This window comes from Pseudovirgaria hyperparasitica (genome assembly GCF_010093815.1).
Source record: "Pseudovirgaria hyperparasitica strain CBS 121739 unplaced genomic scaffold EJ05scaffold_1, whole genome shotgun sequence".
In the NCBI taxonomy this organism is placed as follows: domain Eukaryota; kingdom Fungi; phylum Ascomycota; class Dothideomycetes; order Acrospermales; family Acrospermaceae; genus Pseudovirgaria; species Pseudovirgaria hyperparasitica.
The window spans coordinates 3,071,826-3,092,693 of NW_022985549.1; the positions used below are offsets into that span (position 1 = coordinate 3,071,826).

General features: G+C 48.6%; 10 protein-coding genes across 10 annotated transcripts; 5 read left to right on the forward strand and 5 right to left on the reverse strand.

The window, feature by feature from the left end:
- Positions 1-638: 638 nt before the first annotated feature.
- On the forward strand, positions 639-2,673 carry EJ05DRAFT_534821 (alpha/beta-hydrolase; the record flags this gene model as incomplete). The annotated part of the gene is made up of 9 exons (XM_033749213.1): positions 639-727; positions 832-1,060; positions 1,168-1,275; positions 1,326-1,447; positions 1,501-1,533; positions 1,586-1,883; positions 1,946-1,997; positions 2,049-2,094; positions 2,142-2,673. 9 exons carry the CDS (start codon positions 639-641, stop codon positions 2,368-2,370), a joined length of 1,206 nt encoding a protein of 401 aa, XP_033605933.1. The 3' UTR covers positions 2,371-2,673.
- A 1,576-nt stretch (positions 2,674-4,249) lies between these two features.
- EJ05DRAFT_517003 (GroES-like protein) lies at positions 4,250-5,675 on the forward strand (the record flags this gene model as incomplete). The annotated part of the gene is made up of 4 exons (XM_033748667.1): positions 4,250-4,357; positions 4,455-4,825; positions 4,872-5,286; positions 5,341-5,675. The coding sequence occupies 4 exons, from the start codon at positions 4,250-4,252 to the stop codon at positions 5,632-5,634; spliced, it is 1,188 nt and encodes a 395-aa protein (XP_033605934.1). The 3' UTR covers positions 5,635-5,675.
- A 395-nt stretch (positions 5,676-6,070) lies between these two features.
- EJ05DRAFT_496304 (uncharacterized protein) lies at positions 6,071-7,406 on the forward strand (the record flags this gene model as incomplete). The annotated part of the gene is made up of 2 exons (XM_033746367.1): positions 6,071-6,344; positions 6,394-7,406. The coding sequence occupies 2 exons, from the start codon at positions 6,071-6,073 to the stop codon at positions 7,404-7,406; spliced, it is 1,287 nt and encodes a 428-aa protein (XP_033605935.1).
- Positions 7,407-7,632: 226 nt separating this feature from the next.
- EJ05DRAFT_40578 (uncharacterized protein) lies at positions 7,633-9,324 on the reverse strand. Its single transcript, XM_033741431.1, has 2 exons — positions 9,138-9,324; positions 7,633-9,039 (listed from the first exon to the last, which is right to left on the reverse strand). Exon 2 carries the CDS (start codon positions 8,919-8,921, stop codon positions 7,755-7,757), a length of 1,167 nt encoding a protein of 388 aa, XP_033605936.1. The 5' UTR covers positions 8,922-9,039; positions 9,138-9,324; the 3' UTR covers positions 7,633-7,754.
- Positions 9,325-9,593: 269 nt separating this feature from the next.
- EJ05DRAFT_496306 (uncharacterized protein) lies at positions 9,594-11,345 on the reverse strand (the record flags this gene model as incomplete). Its single annotated transcript, XM_033746368.1, has 1 exon — positions 9,594-11,345. One exon carries the CDS (start codon positions 11,343-11,345, stop codon positions 9,594-9,596), a length of 1,752 nt encoding a protein of 583 aa, XP_033605937.1.
- Positions 11,346-13,403: 2,058 nt separating this feature from the next.
- Positions 13,404-14,480, reverse strand: EJ05DRAFT_534824 (uncharacterized protein). The gene has a single exon (XM_033749214.1). The coding sequence runs from the start codon at positions 14,273-14,275 to the stop codon at positions 13,577-13,579; it is 699 nt and encodes a 232-aa protein (XP_033605938.1). The 5' UTR covers positions 14,276-14,480; the 3' UTR covers positions 13,404-13,576.
- A 67-nt stretch (positions 14,481-14,547) lies between these two features.
- On the forward strand, positions 14,548-16,831 carry EJ05DRAFT_472379 (uncharacterized protein). Its single transcript, XM_033743174.1, has 2 exons — positions 14,548-14,716; positions 14,770-16,831. Exons 1-2 carry the CDS (start codon positions 14,671-14,673, stop codon positions 16,713-16,715), a joined length of 1,992 nt encoding a protein of 663 aa, XP_033605939.1. The 5' UTR covers positions 14,548-14,670; the 3' UTR covers positions 16,716-16,831.
- A 295-nt stretch (positions 16,832-17,126) lies between these two features.
- On the reverse strand, positions 17,127-18,402 carry EJ05DRAFT_507076 (uncharacterized protein; the record flags this gene model as incomplete). The annotated part of the gene is made up of 2 exons (XM_033747879.1): positions 17,127-18,230; positions 18,288-18,402. 2 exons carry the CDS (start codon positions 18,400-18,402, stop codon positions 17,473-17,475), a joined length of 873 nt encoding a protein of 290 aa, XP_033605940.1. The 3' UTR covers positions 17,127-17,472.
- A 467-nt stretch (positions 18,403-18,869) lies between these two features.
- EJ05DRAFT_472381 (OsmC-like protein) lies at positions 18,870-19,480 on the reverse strand. Its single transcript, XM_033743175.1, has one exon. The coding sequence runs from the start codon at positions 19,467-19,469 to the stop codon at positions 18,939-18,941; it is 531 nt and encodes a 176-aa protein (XP_033605941.1). The 5' UTR covers positions 19,470-19,480; the 3' UTR covers positions 18,870-18,938.
- A 234-nt stretch (positions 19,481-19,714) lies between these two features.
- On the forward strand, positions 19,715-20,696 carry EJ05DRAFT_472382 (uncharacterized protein). Its single transcript, XM_033743176.1, has one exon. It carries the CDS (start codon positions 19,890-19,892, stop codon positions 20,643-20,645), a length of 756 nt encoding a protein of 251 aa, XP_033605942.1. The 5' UTR covers positions 19,715-19,889; the 3' UTR covers positions 20,646-20,696.
- The last annotated feature ends 172 nt before the right edge of the window (positions 20,697-20,868 follow it).

Consider the following 20,868-nt stretch of genomic DNA (forward strand, 5'->3'; position numbering starts at 1 on the left):
TCTGCCAGGGTTTACGAGTTACCTGCTACGACACCAGTTACACTGCTAGTAAACCAAGAGCAACCTCTGTATGTTTGCGAACCTGCCAACCTAATCTGATTGGGCAAAGAGTCCGAATAAGTAGCATACTACCCAACAGGTCCGGGAACTGTATGGCTTATTCCACAAGTCTCCGCTCAAATAGCTTGGTGCAGTTGGCCCCTACCTTGCAAGATGATACCAAAAGAAAATCTCTACAGAACACTTACCCCAAGCAAACGATCCTGATAGCCATAGTCATAATGGAATGTTAAAGCTATTGTTTTGCAACATCACGAGGGAGCTTATGTCTCAGTCCCAGACACTATCGCGTATCTGAGGTTCTCATGGACTTGATTCGCATGCCAATCATCTAATGTAATTTAAACCGCCTCAAAGTAGATGCGCCATGACAAGGAGAGCTTCTAGACCATTTTTTTATCTTGGCTCAGTGAGCCAGTTGAAATAGTGCACGTATGACGTCGCACTCAAATACCAGGGAGCCGCGACCGTGTTGAATTTTACATCAAGTGTTGCAGGTGAGACATCCAAAGTCGACTCGCATGTCAAGATCCATAACAAGCATACGTAAGAAGGCTGAGCTTGTGCTGCAGCTCGCCATGCTCCTCGCGTTTGCTCCAGTTTTAAGTCGTATACTAGCCGATATCAAGCCTCGGCTGCGATATCCGAGGACGAACGACTCCTCACCGTGAGCATTGCAAACGCCAGACAAGAAGAGAGATCCACCCAGGTCGTGCTAGGTGAAGTCGATCCGCAACGAGTTGAAGGTGAGAGCTCTAACAGAGGTACCAGTTGCATCTTGACTGTTCGTCTTGCCGGCATAGGCCGCTCGTCAGATGATTCGAGCCAGTCTTATAGTCACCCAACAAGCTACAACATGCCTGCACGCACAAGCATCAAGCCTATCAAGCCGTACTCTGATCCGCGAGTCCAGCACAAGACTGCTGTGCTCAACGGTCAAACTTACCATTACCTGTTCGGGAGACCCTATAATGGGCCTGTGAGAGGGACTATTTTCCTAGTAAGCATCCTGTTGTGCCCTTGTTGCACCGTATCAAATGAGACCCGAGCTGCTTGTAAACAACGGTGCTGGGTGGAGGCTGCGGACGCTGACTGCGTTTGGCCCAGGTACATGGGTGGCCGGACTTGGCCATAGGATGGCGGTACCAAATCCCGTTCCTGTTGGAAATGGGATTTGTGGTTGTTGCTGCTGATATGATGGGATATGGGGGCACAGTGAGTTTTAACAAAGTGGGCACGCGCGAAGATCATGCTCATAGAAGCAGGATGCTCCTAAGGTTCCGCCGAATGATATCCGTCTCTATTCCTTGAAAAGAGCATCCGATGATCTTGCTGAGCTAGCAAAACAGCTCGGTGTGAAGAAATTAGTCCTCGGTGGCCATGATTGGTGGGTGCCCCATAGTGATGAATATTGCAACATATACACGCTGACCTTTTCAGGGGTGGTATGGTCGTCTGGCGAATGGTTCATTTGTAAGTCATAGTTTCACCTATACCAGCGAGCTTCCTATCCTGATTGGCAAAGCCATCCAGAACTTGTGACGCACGTCTTTGCGATCTGTACTCCCTACGCAGCGCCGCAAAAAGAATATGCGTCTATTGAGAGCTTGGTTGACGGAGTCTTGCCGCAATTTGCTTATCAGATTCATCTGAGGAGTCCGGAAGTAGAAGGGAAGATCAACACTCGCGAGCAAATCAGACACTTCATTGACGGTCTTTATGGCGCCTCGGGACCAAACGCCGAGCTTGCTTTCGATCCATACAAAGGCGTACTTTTCGAGAACCTGCCGAAGTTACAAAGGGGACCTCTGCTCAGCGATCAGGTGAGGAACGAGAACCGACTATGGCAGGAGTCTCTATTTACTCACTGTTGTATCTAATACAGGAGCTTGATTACTATACTGAGCAGTATAGTCGTACCGGTCTCCATGGTCCAGGTAAGTGAAGATAGTGAGGCTGCAATAAGCTTTTTCATTAAAGTTTCTAAGTGAGTTGGTACCGTGCGAGAGAGGTCAATTGGGAGGAGGAGCAAATGTAAGTCTCCCTAAACGACCCTTCGCTAGTCACTAACAAAACTTTAGTCTGCTGAAGAAGCCAACGGTCGAGGTGCCTACGCTATTTGTGCAGGCCAATCGAGACTCGGTTCTGTTTCCAGAGATGTCGAGGTACATGGAGAAGTATTTGAAAGACTTAACTAGAGGAGAGGTGGATGCTGGACATTGGGTGCTGATAGAGAAGCCTGACGCGGTCAACGCGCTCATCAAAGAGTGGCTTGAGAAAGTATTCCTAGGAGGTAGAAGCACCCTGTAGGTTTCGAACGAGGGGCTCCAATAAGGCCAAGCTCTGCACGAAACATCGAGCCATTGATCTGAGCAGAGGAGCTCATCAGTGCGGGAGAGAGCCAATAGCTTTGTGAAGTAAAAATTGTAAACTGGTAGTGGAGTTCGAGGCATACAAATAGACGTCATGGCCTGTAAACCAAGCATGCTGCTCCTGTAGACTAATCCTTCCGATGCATGAATGCTACTGATCTGGAGAACCGTGCGCACCAGCCAATGGCCTCCGGGCAGCACTGCCAGCACATTGATTGATGTTATGGTCACGCCTTTGTGCGTCTCAGGTAGACGTGTATGTGTCTGAGCCGCTAGGACGACCAACTGGCAAAAACACACTGCGATGCATAAGTATCTTATGCGCAGGTGGACGTGACCAAATAGTGAAATGAGAGCTCCTGATCAAACTCCAAGACGTGGATCAGCTTCTGTATACTTTGCATGTTCATTGGATGACGCAGAGAATCCCTAAATTGCAACACGCTCATATTGACATATTCGGATGTCGAACCATTAGCGGAAGATAGTAAATGCTATCTAGCAGCTCTTATATGACATACTAAAAGGTTACTCCCCTTCCTCAGTCTTGCGTAATGCTGTATACAGCGCACTCCATAAACGAAGGAGTTCTAATGCTTAGTCCACAGTCTGTATTCCCTAATTTGCGTAATTGAGCCCATACTTCTTGCTGTAGTAGATAGTCGTTGAGCATCTTTGCACGAATATTCCGTGGCTATTCGGGGTAACATGGCACTAGGTACCCTGGTATATGAGTCGTACTTGCATCAAGGTTACTCTGCCTGTGTCACACCTGTGACACACAAAGATATGTAGTAAGGAGGTTCCATGATTAGCGAGATGCGTTGTCTTGGTTTTTGTAGCGCTTCCGTTCCTAGACGCCCACGAGCAAGAACCCGAACCTGCATACATAAGCCATTGCGTACCAGGTCTACTTCTCGTGCTTGCACTGTGCTCAGAAACCCAGCCATGTGTCAATCATGCTGCTTAAACTCGAATCAGGGCCTCGAATCTAGCTCAAAAGATTAGTGAATCTGCAGATGAAATGCAGCAGTCGACGTGTTCTTGATGGCTTCTCAGTGGTTCATTATCGAAGTCTTGATAAGGCCGATTCGACACCTTACAGGTTGAAGGCCACTTCGAGCCTGGTATAGCGCGCCCCGTCTGCATGTCTGAAGAGCCAACATATAATCGGGCAGTCCTCCTGCCAGCCGTATATAGGGTCAGAAATACAGCTCTGTAGCACGCTGCGCTATCGCCGTTTATCTCAATTCTGCTCTCGTTGGGCATCAGATCGATACAGGTTGCACAATTGACTAGGCACAGATTGATATGTTGAACAGCCTGTGCATCTGACCAATTGCCAAGTTGCATCATCCCGTAGACCAGCTTTTGCTTTATCGCCCTGTATGTCCGCTGGCGGTATCATGGCCCAGATAGTACTGCAGACGCTGATCCGCCCTCTAGTCACTTTCTTTTGTGGCTATCACTATCTTTTTTTACTTTGGTCGGAGTTTGACTCGAATCATTGGACCTTCACCTTGACATGTAGCCAGATGTATATCGGTCCGACAGGATGAACCACGAATTTGCAGCTCGAGCTCCGACGTGTGCATCAGGGACGCATGTCCTGGGACCATGACGTGACATGGATGCTGTGCAAATACTTCTCCGTCGGCCTGTACAGGACAACGTTCTTGCCTATGTCGCCTTTGGTGATCATGGAATCTTGAAATCTATATGAGGTCCGCCACATGCCCGAGGAAGTTGGAGGAGCAGCGTTTGTCTTTACCGTGCTTCACTTTCCACAGCCGCATTGTTTGAATGATCCAACGACTATGGCTCCTTCAGCACTCTCGGATACGAATCCAATCAGTGCTACGCACTATAACACCAAAAGCCAAATATTAGCTTCTGTGTTGCATGGGCCAAGAGATTTGCGGCTCGTATGCCAATCCGGTTTCTATTCATGTCTCACCAACGTGGGGGCGTTGGGTGGTCCGCGTGGGATTAAGTCAAAACATCGCTGACTTGGAGCCTTAGGAAGTCAGATCTATATCAGACCCTGCACCTCACGAGCTCCAGATTGCCATTCGAGCCACTGGTGTCTGTGGGAGCGACTGCGCTTACTATCAAACGTTCCGGAATGGTAACTTGCAGGCAGTAGCCCCCCTTGCCCTTGGTCACGAGTCGGCAGGACTAGTGGTAAGCATTGGTGACGCTGTAACGGGCTTCCGAATCGGAGATCGCGTGGCGCTCGAGGTTGGCGTACCTTGCGACAGCTGCAGATCCTGTCGAAAGGGCCGCTATAATTTGTGTCCGAAGATGCGATTTCGAAGCAGTGCAAAATCTTTTCCACATTTTCAAGGAACCCTCCAGGAACGCATCAACCATCCGGCAAAGTGGTGTCATAAGTTTAGTGGACCTTGAATCATTTAGTGCAGCGCTGACATCAGCTAGGATTCCAGGAAATGTATCGTGGGATTCGGCAGCGCTCTTAGAGCCGTTATCCGTTGCCATTCACGCGACAAGAAGGGCGTGTATCGAGCAGGGTGACTCCGTGATCGTCTTCGGTGCAGGCACTGTGGGCCTTCTGACCGCTGCGATGGCAAAATTATCGGGTGCGACGACGGTGACAGTCGCCGACATAGATAGAGGACGTGTCGACTATGCTATCGAACATGGCTTCGCGACCCGGGGACTTGTTGTGTATGTCGATACGCCGCGATCTCGGGAGGAAGACCAGTTTGCCGCGGCCAAAGATCTGGCGAACAAGGTCATGGAGGTAACTTGCGCTGGTGAAGTCGATTCTGAAGGTGCCGATGTAACATTTGATTGTACAGGCAAGGAGATCTGTATGCAAGCAGGTTTATACGTAGGTCTCTTCAAGCAACGTTAAGAGACGAAGGTGTTTACATGGTCCTTCTAGGCAACTCGACCAGGTGGCCAGCTCATCATGGTTGGAATGGGAACCCCTGTACAGACCTTGCCCATATCAGCTTCTCTTCTGAAAGAAATTGATATCATAGGCATCTTTCGATATGCAAACACATATCCGACAGGTATCAAGATCTTGGCCTCCGGGAGACTACCAAGTATGGACAAGATGGTAACACATCGAATAAAAGGTCTCAGGGCAGCCAAGGATGCATTTGATTTGGCGTGCAGGACAAAAGACAAGGATGGTAAACTCATTCTCAAAGTGATAGTAGAGACTTCATGAGTCGATCGGAATCAGAAAGTTTCCGTGGCCTGTCTACCAGTCCATTAGACGAGTGTTGGGTGGAGGCACTAAATTGAACCTCTATAGATTCGCCCCATCGAACAGTGAGTGTCCGTAGGTCCAAAAAAGCTGGCGGTCAAGACGCGAAGTGAGGATGCCATAGTGCCCATGCAGTGAAAACATGATTGAAAGGCTCAAGAAGTGGAGAAACGTTAAATGTTGCACGCGAGCGACCCGTACGATGTTTTAGTACTAGCGTCTCCGCGAAAACACGTGAAGTCGCCCTTCGATACGTCGTAGTTATGCGTAAGTGGTAACCAAAGTCAGAGCTTCAGAGCTCAAACAAACCCACTCACAGTACGAATACCTCGATCCCTAGTATATGCCGTCTCGTATCGCCCCTGTCTAGCTTCGTAACTCACCGTACCTTACCAATATGGCTGAAACAGAAGTAAATCCTCTTCTATCGACTGCGCGGGCAACCGACACCAGTCCCACCGTACAGTTACATCCTCTCGTCCTCCTCAATATATCCGATTATTTGACGCGGCATACTCTTCGAAAACTCAACGTGCCTATTATCGGAGCTATTTTAGGTCAGCAAAATGGTCGGGAGGTCACTATGGAAGTGGCATTCGAGTGTAAGGTGCTTGATCAAGGGGACCAGTGGATAGTCGATGACGACTGGTTTCGAACACGACTAGAGCAGTGTGAGCAAGGGCATAACCATGTGAACGCAATGGAGGCTAATGCATATAGACAAGGACGTGTATAAAGTACCCGCCCTAGACTTCGTTGGATGGTACAGCATTGGACAGACAACCGGCCCCGAGACTCATCACCTTCTAATCCAGGAATACTTCCAGACACACAACGAATCCGCAATATTCCTACTCTTTCAACCCAATGTAGTGGCCAATATGGCTAGCGGGAAGCTCCCCCTCGCCCTTTTTGAGCCAGTCACAGAAGGAGTTGGCCCCGCGGACGTATCTTCCATGGAATTGGACGGCCCTCTGACCAAGTCTCTAAAGCTACGTGAGCTGAATTACACGGTAGAAACTGGTGAAGCAGAGATGATCAGCGTTGACTTTGTGGCGAGAGGAGGTGGTAATGCGACTGCTATAGATGGCACCAAGCCACAACAAGTAGAGAAGAGCCCAAACGAAGCCGATAGCTCCACCAAGGGCAAGGGTAGAGCGAAGACAGACGAAACACCAACATCATACACCACTGAAGAGTATAATCTATCCGCCGAAGATGAAGAGCTGTCATCCTCAATAATCGCAAAGAGCAATGCTATTCGCATGTTACACAAGCGCATCAACCTCATACAAAAGATCCTCGCCAAAACACCCACATCATATCTTACCGACTCAACACAACCTATAATCGCAAATGCCCCTTCGCAAACGCAGGACCAGATCATACTCCGTTCAATATCAGCACTATTGGCTCGCCTGCTCATCCTCGCTCCACCAGACACCGCCACGTTCCAACAAGAGTCCGCTGAGGCTAAATCAGATGTAGCGCTCACAGGGCTGTTATCAAGCATGCTAGCATCGGTTCAAGCAGCTAAGGAAATGGGTCGCAAATACGGCGTGGTCGAGGGTGTAAAACAAACAGCGCAAGCACGAAAAGGTGGCCTAGCGGGTCAGAGCACATTCATGGACACCATGCTATCTGAAGGAGGTTCCGGGTCAGGCGATCTCTACGGTGGTAGTGGAGGGGGTAGGCGAGGCAAAAATACCTTTGGGGAGGGGGGTTATGTCTGAGCGGGCTAACCAAGATTTTCGTATTTCTTCCACGACAGATCATATTCTGGACAGCGACTTGATACATGGCCCGCCGTCTCGCTCGACCGGAACTTCTATCCCTCTATGGTAAAATTATGACTTGCATTAGCGTAGCATGATAGGGAAACGGCATATTATAAACAACCGAAGGACACGAAACGATTGATGTAAATTGTTCGAATATTTCCCGAAAGAACGAGATATCCAACTCCATGCAGCTGGCACTAACACATGAGTTTTAGGAGTGTCCACTCGTGATACACAACGTACTTTCTTCAGGTAAAGCCCTGCGTGCCTTTCCCTCTTCTGAAGCGGCCATTGAAAACGCTAGCACAGCCTCATGCTATAAAACAGTTGCCATCCATTCGCATTTTCCACTACCCGGTCTGCTCCGACATCTTCCTCTGTTTCTATTTCAGCAGGCCACTCATCTGTGCCATCCTCACCACACAGCCAAGCGCTTTCATCCACGCCATTCATAACCGGCGAATCTTCTGCGGTCCCGAGGACAGCACATGGAATACGTGTGGTACCATTGATGTTGTGACCGTCTTGAATAGGCCAGTAAAGACTCCCTGCATCAGTATTGAACATTGTTCGTGCGGTGAGGAAGTCTCGTGAGCTCTCTGTCGCGGTGCTCGCTTCCCATACATCATCCATTTCCTGGCCAGGTATTATTGTCCCAGTGTCGTCGACAGGTGGATTCCAATCCGGCACCTCAGCACCTTCAACGTTACCCTCCCCGAGGTATTGATCACTCAGTCTCCTCTCTTCCCCGACCTGATTCTCTTCCTCTACACTCTCTGCATCAATGTGACTAAGCACATCCCACCCCGTACTCCCCCAGCCCCTGTCTCCCTTGACAACAACATCTTCCACCCGAACTTCGCGCCTCAACCCACTCCTTCCCACCTTGACCTTCCACCTCTCATGCGCAAACCTTCCTTCACGCCGCTCCGTCGGCCACATCCGCCGCACACGCCACTCCGCTTTCTCCCTTGCGTCCACAGCTCTGTCTAACTCCATCTTAAACATACTCATCGCCTTCCGTTCGGACTGGCTCTCAAGCTCAGTTCTAGGTGCACATTTTCCCGCCGCCCGTGTGCTTGTTGACCGCTTATATTGCGCCCAGGCAGACGTGTATGCGTCTCGTGCGGCAGCTTCAGCGCGTCGGGGCGCGACGAGAGCTAGGTTTGCGTGGCAGGTAGGGCATGGTGTCGAAAGTTGCAGGATCAGGGGTTCTACATCGTCGTAGCCACAGCAGGGTGCGTTTCGGGGGTATGTTCCTGATGTGAAAGGGTGTGAGACAGAGGCGTCCATTTCCGTGGTTGTCTCCAAGGCAGATGATCCTACCAGGTTGGCGGAAGTGTCTGACTTGAAAGTGTATCGCAGCCCGGTGGAGCCGTATGGACGCCAGGAAAGGCATTTCGAAAGACGGATGCGGTCAGTGCGGTTACAAGGGCAAGCATAATGATATGCTATGGCGCGACACATTACGGTGAAAGTAGCATTCGATGAATAACTGGTCTAGATATCAGCCTTATGATAAGGATGGAAGCATGGACAAGACTGATAATAACCACAAGAACCTTGTCAGGAGACGATGTAAAATCTAAGAATTTTTGTATTAGCTGGATTGAATGTGAGATGCCCAGAGTTGCCATATTAAATGATCTCATGACATGCCCACGGAATGGCTGCTATGCGTACCTGATATTATATTTCGAAACCATTGATCAAAAAAGATCCATAAACAATTGCTTCGAAAGGATGCAATGAGTCAAGTTCAGCTAGTGGAAGAAGCCTAGTGTTCGACATCGTTCACTTGTGTTGGTGCAACACAGTCTTATGTACACACATGTACTGCTAACACACATATAAGGGCATAAGGTGATCCTGCCGAGTGAATGGAGAAATTTCCTGCTGTGTCAGAGGACAGGACCGTGTAGTTTTGGCGAATCTAAATAAATTTCGCCACTGTAGTACGACTGAGCACTATGTCATAAGTATGATGGAGTCCTTCATTCCTCTGTTCATCTGGAACACCGCATGTCCTGGGTTACTTCGCATTTTTCGTAAAAATAGACACATGATACGCCACAGGGTATCTCAACTATGCACTGGACTAGAACAAAGAAATTACACAGGCTAGTGGCATGAGTCCCTCTAATACCTTATAACCGGCGCATCGGCAGCCTCGTCATGAAGAACAAAATTATTACCAACGCCTTGTTGGCAGTGATCTTCACGACCATTCACAGCCCAATTCTTTATTGTACTTTTCTTCCTCGTCAGAAGCCCACCAAAGACTCTTCTGAGGCCCTTGGTTTGTTTTGGGCTATAGTTCGAACACTCTAGTGTATGGTCTATAGGGGCAGTGTTGTGCCGTCGGGGAGCTTCGCAACTGATCTTTCGACTAAAGTTCGGCATGTCGCCGCGATTCTGATCAAGGCTATATTTTGCACTTGTGGTGGTCCTTAGTACTTCTGTTGGAGAAGCGCGTTCTTGAGCCTGACGCTGCGGCTTTATCCATTCCTGACCGATTTCAGTCCTTTCCATCGCAGATAACAGAGCATCAAAATCGAAACCCTTTGATGCTTGGGTTTTTACTGGATGTGCATTCTCTTTATCTGTAACGATAGCGTGTGCTTGCTTTAGATCAGCACCTGTCAAAGACCTGCGAGGTAACATATTTCTCGTCGCGTCGTCAGACAGTGTTCCATTTCTGGGGTGATTCAAAGCTGTCGTTGGTTTGAGGTGCAACAATTCATTCCTTGTTTTGGGCAATCGTATCTGTTCAGGCTTCGACATTGACCTCTCTGTCATTGGAGGAGCGCTCGACTTGACCATCAACTGTGAGATGTGCGCTTTCGGATTGTTCCTGGTTGTCTCGTCCAGCGAGTTGTCTCCTTTCCATTGATCTAAGCCGGGTAGAGGTGGTAACTCCCGATTCAAGTCCGGGACAGGTTTCTCTAATCGGTCATCCTGTGAGTGCCCAGGCTGTATGCTCAAAGACGTATTGCTTTCCTTCCTTCGCAGACTCCACGACCGCCAGATGCTCGTGCTCCCACGTCTTTTGCCTGAAACATCGTCCCGCATAGAGTCTTGAGAACTTGACCGACTTATGTTGCCTCTGTTAGCTGAGCCTGGGCGAAAGTAATCGCGAATTTCTCCTGTGATGCTTCTGGTACGGCTCAATTCACGGCTTGACCCTCGGACCCGTTCATTGCAAGGTCGTGCTGCAGCTACCCCATGGCTGGTCTCTTTCGCTTCATCACGACCGTGGGCCCTATTTGTCACTTTCTTGGAACGTATGTCATTTTGTTCAAGTCTGGACTTGGTTGTACAATCCTGTATCGGCTCGCGATTTGGACTAGCAAGAGATGTCATAGCGGTTGAGCCAGAATTGTAAACGACATCAGTTGACGTAGTGAGAGGAGTCGAGTAGCTGTCATCTGAGTCAACAAGAGTCCAATTTGCATGCATCTTGTGTCGGTTCTCGCTGCCGCGCTTGCGATTATAGTCTCCTTCATCTTGGCGCTGGTTATGAGGTTTGTCGGCACAGGCGATTTTGTGAGGAGAAGGTGAGTCTCTTCGATAACCGACATTGGCAGGAAAAGGAACTAGAGAAGCTGAGGGTACATGTACGTCCATGGATTGCTTGCCAGGTCTTGGGACATTTCTCTTTTGTGACGAATCATCTCTTCGGCGATTGGGGTGAGGATGGGATGGTCTGGAAGAATTGTGTGGACGAGGATGCTTGTCACTCATGTAGCGATGGATCAGCTCAAAATCGGGTTTGGCAGAGTCGCCGTCGCCCTTGTTATATTTGGCGAAAGCCTGGCAGGCGCGTCGTAGCTCGGCCTCGGTGGAAGGGGAGAGAGGGCGGCGATTGATCATAGAACCGGAAGAGTGCATGATGGTATCCCTCGACGATATGAAGGATATGGCCAATGACTTCAAATCTGCAGCGCTTGGGACATGCTGCAGATGTCAGCGGAGTAAAGGTGGTGGAGAAAGAGGATCGGAGCAAAAGATGCGCGAGGACAGAATAACAGAAAGTCAAGGTCCCATACTGGAATCAAGAAGTGAGCTTACGATAGGAGACCGATTGAAAGAGAAGCTCCTTGTCATGACTCCTCCTAGAGAATCAACCGGGCACAGGCGAACCTAAAAGGCGGTCGATAGGCAGAGGTATGAGAGAGACGGTGTCGCGAAGCGCGAGTAGTGGCGGAAGGATAAAACTAGTTTTGGTGGAGCTGGAGCCAGTGCCCGTAGAGCACAGCAAGTTGCGAAGATGTGCAAGGCAGCTCCTGCTTGTGCTCCCAGAGTGAAGTGAAGAATTCCGATTTGACTATGGATACAGATACTTCTGACTCTAGACGAAGACGATAGTGGTAAAGGAGGAAGAGTAGGGTGGAGAGCAGGTAATAACCTAAGGATAACCCGAAGGGCTGTCGAACTAGACAGACTCCTTCCTTCCTCCCAGAGTTGCGCAGGGCTAAAGGCTAATAATTAGTACCTAAGTACGGTACCATCAAGCAACACTACCACACCAGTACTCACCAGGTATCTACATACATAGTACATACCTCATACATAGGGATGCATGGACCGCCTGCATGGACCATGGCTAGGTAGGTGAATGGCAACCAGTCGGGCCAGCTCCAGCGCCCAGCTCTAGCTTCCCCGGGCAGTTTCGAACCGTGGAAGGGCCCTAGACCCTGCTATTCATGCAGCTGAAGTTGGACGAGGCCCTCGTTTGGCTGGTTGGTTGTGGAGAGCAACAGTGGACTAATTACCATACAGGAGTAAGGTATTCATTCTCAGGGCCTCGCCTCATCATGTTTCAGCTTGATGTGACGCTAACATCTCGTGGATTTATAAGTGTATTGTCCGTATAAACTTACTCTGACCATCACCACCAGTATTGATTGCTAGTAACCCGCCATACTACAAACAAGTACGAGTATTTGCAGTGGTAGAAGAACACTAAGTCCTTGAAACAGATCTACTACTACCTGATGATATACTTCCAGCATATCTAGGTCAATTAGGTAGTAACTAATTACTATGGCGCGGCTAGGTCCAGGGCGCATAAATTCTTAGATCCGAGACTCTGCCGAACTCAGGCCACCTTATTACGGTATTTCCTACCACGGACGGTCTGAGATCGGTGACACTGAGGTCATTCATTCTTTTGACACTAAACACTTGGCGAGAGTCAAGGCTACGTAACCACAAACCCTCTATGCTATGCGTACCATTCGCAGAATAATAGCACATCTCTCGCAACTCAATTCAGATTTGACTATTCCCCACGGTCTACGTTCACATAATTTTCCAACCCCGGTCCGTCAACCCCCAGTTTACCCCAAAATGACTTGGGTGTCGGACTTTCTTATGGCAGGAATTACATGCTGAGGTTTGGATATACCTTTTAGCCCGCGCTCTCTAGTATACGGATAACATTAGTTCAAGGAAGAAGGTATGCATGTCGATTACAATGAGAGCGCCTTAGATGGTGCAGGGGTGACTCTGTGTGTGGACTATTCAAGTAGGAGAGGAAGGGATGATAGATTTGAAAATGGTATATCGAAGGCGTCTGTGCTGTTCCATTTCCAGTTATTGGAAGACCTGCTAATTAGTGCACGCACGACGCAGGGCGGGTATGTGGGAGAAGTTCGCTGTGAGGTCCTGGTTTAGGGCCATCTGGGGACCCTTGAGGGCCTGAGTCTATGGCTATAATAATATGGCACGCATGTTCCAATGGACCCCAGAATGTTTGAGTGGCTGGGTCCATATATGCAATCCTGTGGGCAACCTGCACCTAGCTTCCCAACTTCACAAGAAGCCTCCTTATACTCACATAACAGAGTGATATTAGGGTATCTTGGTACAAAACTAAGTTCCCCGGAATGACTTTGTGAAGCTCTTGTGGCTTATTTTTTATACTGAGCCGAAAGTTAATCATAGGACAGAGGTTCAATGGATGGAAGTATGAGCATACGACTGACCAAAACCCTACGAGGGCTGGTGTTTTGTCTAGTACAGTTGCTAATATACCAGCACAGCAAGACCACCTCAAGTACCTCTAGGTCAAGCCAGACGAATTCCTCGGGCATTAATAGCAACCTCATACTAAGCCATCACAGTTCCATGCTTTCATGTCGTGGCTTTTCCTGCCTAGAGCCCTTTTTTGGCTTGCATGGAAACTCTGCATCGCTATACTTGTTATGATCAAGTCGACACATCGCGATGACCGTCTTCTGAACAGTATCATCGGGCTCCATATTTCCAATGAATCCCAACCACCCAAGGCCAATTTGAGCGTATGCTGCTGAACAAAGCCGTCGATCGCTAGCTTTGTGATAATACAGCATGTCTTCGCTTTGCACATTCTTGAGAAACATTGCGCGAACCAACGCTGTCTCTGGTAGACTTTGCGTGCGCATTCCGGTAATATTACGATGGATCTTGACATGCTCTTTCGAATATGCTATCATCGCCCAAGGCTTGACTGAGTCTTTGTGGAGGAGTTGCAGGAGTGAGTTGAGGTCTGGCCACTCCACATCGCAGGCGAAGCGTCCCATGAAAATGGCTGTCCCACCCGAATGAACCCATTTCACGAGTTCACAGCTGAAGTCCGTGTGCCTACGTTGTGTAATGACTGGATCCGTGACAAGGATGATGTTGGGCCAGCCGGATGACAGGAAGGCTGCTGCATCTGCAATATTGAGGGATTCGTGGACTGTAGCTCGACTAAGAAGTGTCGTGAGGAGTGATTTGTATCTGTCGTCGTTGAACAATGTCTTGCTATACAAGCTGATGATGAGGACCTGAGGCATGAGAACTCTGAAGAGGAATCAGAGACGTAAGGATATAGGATCTTAAGACCGTGGGAGAAGGTATGACATTCAAACAATGAGCTGGTCGTAAGGCTTCGAAGTTATGTATAGACGTACTTCTATTGATCATGTCTTTCGTCGAATGCAATACACGTCAATTCGAGAGCATAATGATTCCGCGAGTCACATAAGCTTTTGCATCACGGAGTTCTGACTCGCGCCTGCCTAGAACGTTCAACGCAGACTTGGACGTACGCACGGACGCTCTTCACGTCATCTAGCATCTAGACAGAGTATATTTACGAGTAACGATTCAGACACTCAACTCGATGTCAAGTACTGCACTTAACATCGCATCACTCACCCAGTAATTGCTTGACGAATCTTGATATAATATGGCCGAATTTCCAGACCACCCGCTCTTGCAACGCCCACTATACAGTAAGTAGTATATAGTATTAGTCATATTCTGTTCACTTCTGACATGATCGCAGTTTTCAACCTTCCGGAAGAGATTCTTACGACGCTCACGCTCCAAGGCCAAAACGAACCCGAAAAAGCACTGTTCGAACATGAAAAGATACCACCGATACCAGAAGAAGCGTCGCGCGCTCGTGACGACAATCGCGAGAAACCAACTCCGAATCTCTCATGCGCCCTTTGTAGCTTCACCTTCTCTGACCTTCGAGAACAGCGTTCACACGTGCGTTCCGATCTACACGGATATAATATGAAGCAGAAATTCAAAGGCTGTAGACCGGTCTCGGAAGAAGATTTCGAAAAGCTAGTAGGTGACTTAGATGAGAGTATTTCGGGCTCGGATTCGTCTGACCCAGAAGATGAAGATGGAGATAGCGGTACTAAATCGCAAGGCACGATCCTGAGTGCATTATTGAAGAAACAAGCCAAGCTTACGACTCCCGATGAATCTGCCATTGTGACACCCAGGCCTAGGCCCAGTGCAGGCAATGGTCCAATGCTATGGTTTTCTAGTATGAATATACCAGAGAACACATTACTTGGTGTCTATCGTGCAGTACTTCCCTTAGAAGGTCAAGATACAGCCACTCACTATGCCGAAACGATAAAAGCAAAACAACTAGCGCCTGTGCCGATGAAGGAAGCCAGACAGGATGCAGGTGCCGTCAAAGGAACACCTAAAAACCCACATTACTTCCTGTGCATGATTGGTGGTGGACACTTTGCTGCGATGATTGTATCCTTGACCCCGAAAGTTGGGAAGCAACATACCGGCGCTGATCAATTAAAAGCCTCTGTTGTAGCCCACAAGACTTTTCATAGGTACACCACACGTCGGAAACAAGGAGGGTCGCAATCTGCAAATGATGCGGCCAAGGGCGCTGCCCATTCTGCGGGCTCCTCGTTGCGTCGATACAATGAGGCCGCCTTGACGAACGAAGTACGGCAACTTCTAGCAGATTGGAAGGACATGATAAGTGGCGCAGAGCTACTGTTCATCCGGGCCACTGGAAGTACCAATCGTCGTACGCTTTACGGTCCTTATGAAGGCCAGGTCCTGAGGCACAATGATCCTCGTCTACGAAGTTTTCCATTTAGTACCCGTAGAGCTACACAAAACGAATTGATTCGCTCTTATGTGGAGCTCACCAGAATGAAGATATCAGACGTCTCACAGATTACGCGGGAAAACATTTCATCCTCCCCTACCCTTGAAAACGACCAGAAAGCAACGTCTAAACCTCCTAAATCTTCACCTACAAAGCCGTCGAAGGAAGAAGAGATCGCAGCAATGCACACGACACAGATCACATCTCTTATACGACGGTCGAAGGCGCCGGCGTTATTGTCCTATCTCACATCGAACTCTCTCAGTCCAGACTTCTTCTTCCACCCGGCATCCCAGTACCATCACACTCGTACTCCACTGCAATTAGCCGCGTCAATAAACTCTCCTGTAGTCATTTCAGCTCTTCTAACTAAAGCGAGAGCTGATCCCACTATTATGAACGACGAAGCAAGGACGCCATTCCAGCTAGCCGGCGACCGCGCAACGCGCGATGCATTCCGCGTGGCGCGCACCGAACTTGGCGAATCTGCATGGGATTGGAATATTGCAAATGTACCAGCTGCTCTCTCGAAGGCTGATGCAATCGCGCGGTCTGCTCGTGAAGTCGATGAAACCAAAGCAGCAGAGGCAGAGGAAATGGCTCGTCGGCAAGCTGCGACAGAGAAATTAAGACAAGTCACTGAGCAAGAGGAAGCGGCGAAGAAGGATAAAAGGCTCGGAAAGGGACGCCTGTTAGCAAGCTTGGAGAAGACGGCTGTGGAAAAGAGAGAAGCGGAGGCTAGAGGGATGACTGATGATATGAGGAAGAAGCTAGAGAGGGAGCGGAGGGCAAGGGCCGCAGAGGCGAGGATGAAGAAGTTTGCAGAGGGCACGAGAAGTGGAGCATCATGAGACGTAAATTATGAATGGACGGGCTATGTACTACATACCATCCGACTTCGATCTGGGCTATATGTAGAAGCATTCAATGTAGAGGGCAGGCCGCTCTCGAAAGATTTACCTCGCCTGGAACATCTTCCGTTGCAAGACACGGTCCTCTGTGTCCATATCTAATATGCACTATAAACAGGAGACCTACATTTTCGGACCAGGAGCCATCAATCACCGGTAAAGTTATCCTTCATATTAACACTTAGCACCTTCGTCGCCGTCACGTCAGTACCCACCTACCCCGAAGGCTCCCCATATATCCCGGATGAGTTCGAAGAATACTTGACATTCAAGGACATATCCAACTGGTCTCCCATGTTCTCGCCGAAAAATTTAAGCTGTAGAGGCTGCTACTCCATGGGTCGATTGATCAAGAGCGGTTGACTTTGGAGATAGACAATAGGAGATCGTATTCGACTGTAGATCGTGATCCTAGTGACCCGTATGCGGGCTGTGATAAGGTAGATGATTCAAATGTCCTTTCCGCAGTCGTTCATTAGGGTCGTTGAGCGACAAAGTGAAAGAGAATATAAGCTCGAATACGTGGAGATCGGAGCTCTTCAGCCGGAAATCCCTATAAATTATGTATGGAGTCTGTCTTATCCTGAGCTATCGGCGAGTGCCCTTTGGGCAGAGCTAGAATTGTCGCACAGGGGGTATGGACCATCATATCGACGATCGCAAATGTACAATCCCGCACTGCGCTCCCGTAAGTCCCTCATTCTCGCCATCGTATACCCCAATCACCCTTCGCGAAACTAGGCTCTACAACCTGTCCAAGCATGACAGCCTCGCATTTTCGGAGAGTATCCTCGGATCTGTCTTTGTCGCTCTGTCCATACTTGCACTCCTTCACTCGCGACGCTTTGTCTTGTATGTCCGCCATACCATGTCCTTGAGCAACAAAGCCGAAGACGATACCTCGTCTTGCTGCTCTTCGTACCATCTCACGCTCTTCGGCGCGCCTGTCGCCAACTGCTCTCTTATCTAGTGCTTCCTCCGACTCTACCTGTCGCTCAGCCCGGCTCTTCTCTCCACCGATGCTGCCATTGACGTCGGATAGTGTCTGTGGTAACCGAATGGACGCGCCGCCTCGGACTGTGTCGGTTACAACAGCCGTGGTGCCTGTGATTTCTGATAAACCACTGTCTTCTGTATCAACAGTGTTCGAGTTTTCTTCGCTATCCAGAGCACGTTTTGCTCTATTCTTCTTCCGGCCATATATCTTCTCTGGGTCAAATCTGCTGCCGAACACGATGGCTTCGATTTCATCCATAGTAACAATGAGCCTCTTGTCTCCTTTGACGCATTTAGCCTTTGCAGCCGTCAATTCTAGCCCGGAGGCGTCCTTTCCATCTAAGAGATCTACGATGGCTCTCTCAATTCGTTTGTCATTCGGCCCAGGTTTGCGACCCCTACAGCGCGCTGAGCAGTATTTGACGGTGTTGGCTGATATGGGATTCGATTTCTTGGAGTCTGGCGCGCATAAGCACAAGTGATCGATTTAAGCTCGTTACCGTCCAAGACACACACTCATTATTCGACCACAGGTCTTGCAATACCGAGCATCTTCACCGATTGTCAGGTAGAACGGCGGCGGTACAGCCGATTGCTTCTTTGGGCGCGACCATGAGTCCATCCAGCTCATCCTGGAATATCCTTTAAATAGTGACAAGCAGAACACTGAGGGAATGCGCTGACGTGGAAGAATCATCCGATGAACTGGAAATATATTCATCTGTTGGAGATTGGCTTGTGCCTGGGGAAGGAGACCTAGACATAAATATTGACGTCACTGTTGCCACGAGCGGCCGGGAAAAGAGATGTTTCACTAACTAGCATCCGTCTATAACCTTTTCAGCGCGACTCTTGGCACGTGTTACATATATAATATACATATTCTTATATTCTTAAAACCTATATTTTTTTAATAACTCTAATATTATATGTATAATATGGTATGAGTCGCGTTAAAAAGTTATAGGTAGATACTCTACTTCGTTCGATAGAACTAGTCTAAATTAGTTAGAAAAAGAAGATTCTAAATAGCTCTAGGTAGAGAGACAAGTAGTCCCTTATAAATCTACTATAGCAAAATTAAGATGAATATTTAAATTCTTACTAGGATTGAAACCATAGCACTTTATTTTTTTTCTCTTTATCTAAAATTTAAAGTATAAGTATCTACAGGATTATCGTCTCAATATTGGTAGAAACATTGCCTTGTGTAGCTTTGCTATACGGGCAGATCTCCTTCGTTTTGGCAACAACCTTGTCCAAATCCTCTTTGCTAATACCCTTGACCTTTACTTTCATATCAACCCGGATCCCCAAATCGACCGCCTTCATATCCCCAATCAGATGGACGGCCGTCTCAACGATACTGTCTTGTGTCTTCGTGGGCAGCTTGACACCAAGCTGCGAGGCCGCAATGTTCATGGCGGATTGGAAACACGCGCCGTACCCTGCCGCGAATAATTCCTCGGGGTTTGTCTTTCCGCCGGCGCCTCCCAGGCTCTTAGGCGTTGCAAGATCGGTGGTGAGACCCTCGCTCTGGATGTGTCCATTTCTTGCGCCTGTAACGCTAGCATGGGCTGTATAGAGGATGGGAGACGTGTCCTTGTTAAGATGGCGTCGCACAATGGTCGTTCGGACGGCTGGGGCGCGCTGTGCGCAGCGGCGTGGCAGCGTTTGGATAAGGCGGTTTAATGACATTATGGCGGACGAATTGGGGTTGGAAAAGGTGAGAAAGGTCGTAGATGCTTATGTACACGTATATATGTCACTGCTAAAAGCTATAGTCAGTTGAAGAACCTATTAATAAGCCACTTTACTAATATATCATGTGATTTAAGTACCACCTTAAATAGATTCGGTCCTTTTAGTGTAGTGGTTAGTGTGTAGACCTCTAATCCTTATAATAAATCTAAACTCTTTTGACATATCTCTCATATATTATAAATTAGATTACCTATAAACGGAAGATAGGCAATTTAGGCTATGTGTATTCCAACAATGCCTAGTATAATATATACAGGGACGAGTTCTAAATGTAAGTCTCGCAGCCTCTCTACATTAGCGCTTCGTATATCTCATACCGCCATCATCTATAGAACATCAGCCATATTCATGAACATGGCCCTTGTTCCCCTTGGTATCTTCTACGGCGGCGTCATGACCGGTATACCAGTCGTGACCGGCGTAGCCGAGGGTGTGCACCACCAGAGGAACCAGAACGCCGAAGCTGCAGACGACACCCGAATGGTGAAATTCTACCTCGACAGCTTCTGCACGCCCAACACGCCGCAAGGGCGCGAAGTCAACGCCAGCATCGTCGTCCTTCGCGGCGATCGACTATGGCTGTCTCCGACGGACGAGACATCAGGACTGCCCGTGGACGGTTCGCATCATCCCTTTACGGGGTTCTACATACAATACCCGGACGAGGAGCGTTCGCCGCCACAGCGTGGCTTGGTCAGTACGATATCCGTGGATCCGCCGATGTTGAACTGGATTTATGTGGACAGGGAGACGCTGGGCTTGCGATATGGCAATCGCACTGCGTCGATAGCACATGTTGTTGGGCCGTGGGATTGGACGGATGATGAGGTTGGTGTTACGCTCGAGGGGTGGGAAGGATTCTGCGCGGTTGAGGTGCCAGAGGAGGACAGATTGGATGGTCTGAAGTGGGCCTTGTACTATGACATCGATAATGATAAGATGGGTGGAGGGGAAATGGTTGGAGGAGCCACGGTACTACAGGTTAGTCTGGAGAGAAGGATACTACCAGAAGATCTAAGAAGGCAACAGGAGGAGGCGGCGGACCAGAAGATGCAGGTAACAAGTCATGGAGATATGAAGGCACAGTGGGGTGGAAAAGCAGTAAGTTGAACTATGATCATATAGATAATGTTATGTACTAGTAGAATTACAATAATGATCATTTATTAAATTTATTACAGCGAGGCATTAAAATGTATATAGGGCATGAGGATATCTCTCTCGGATAAGGCCGTGGTTGAATTAATTAATATATTCGTAAAAGGTGGTTTTCAAGTCGTGATTTTGGTGAGGGCGCTAATTAGCGGGCGCTAGATATATATAGTCTTCATAT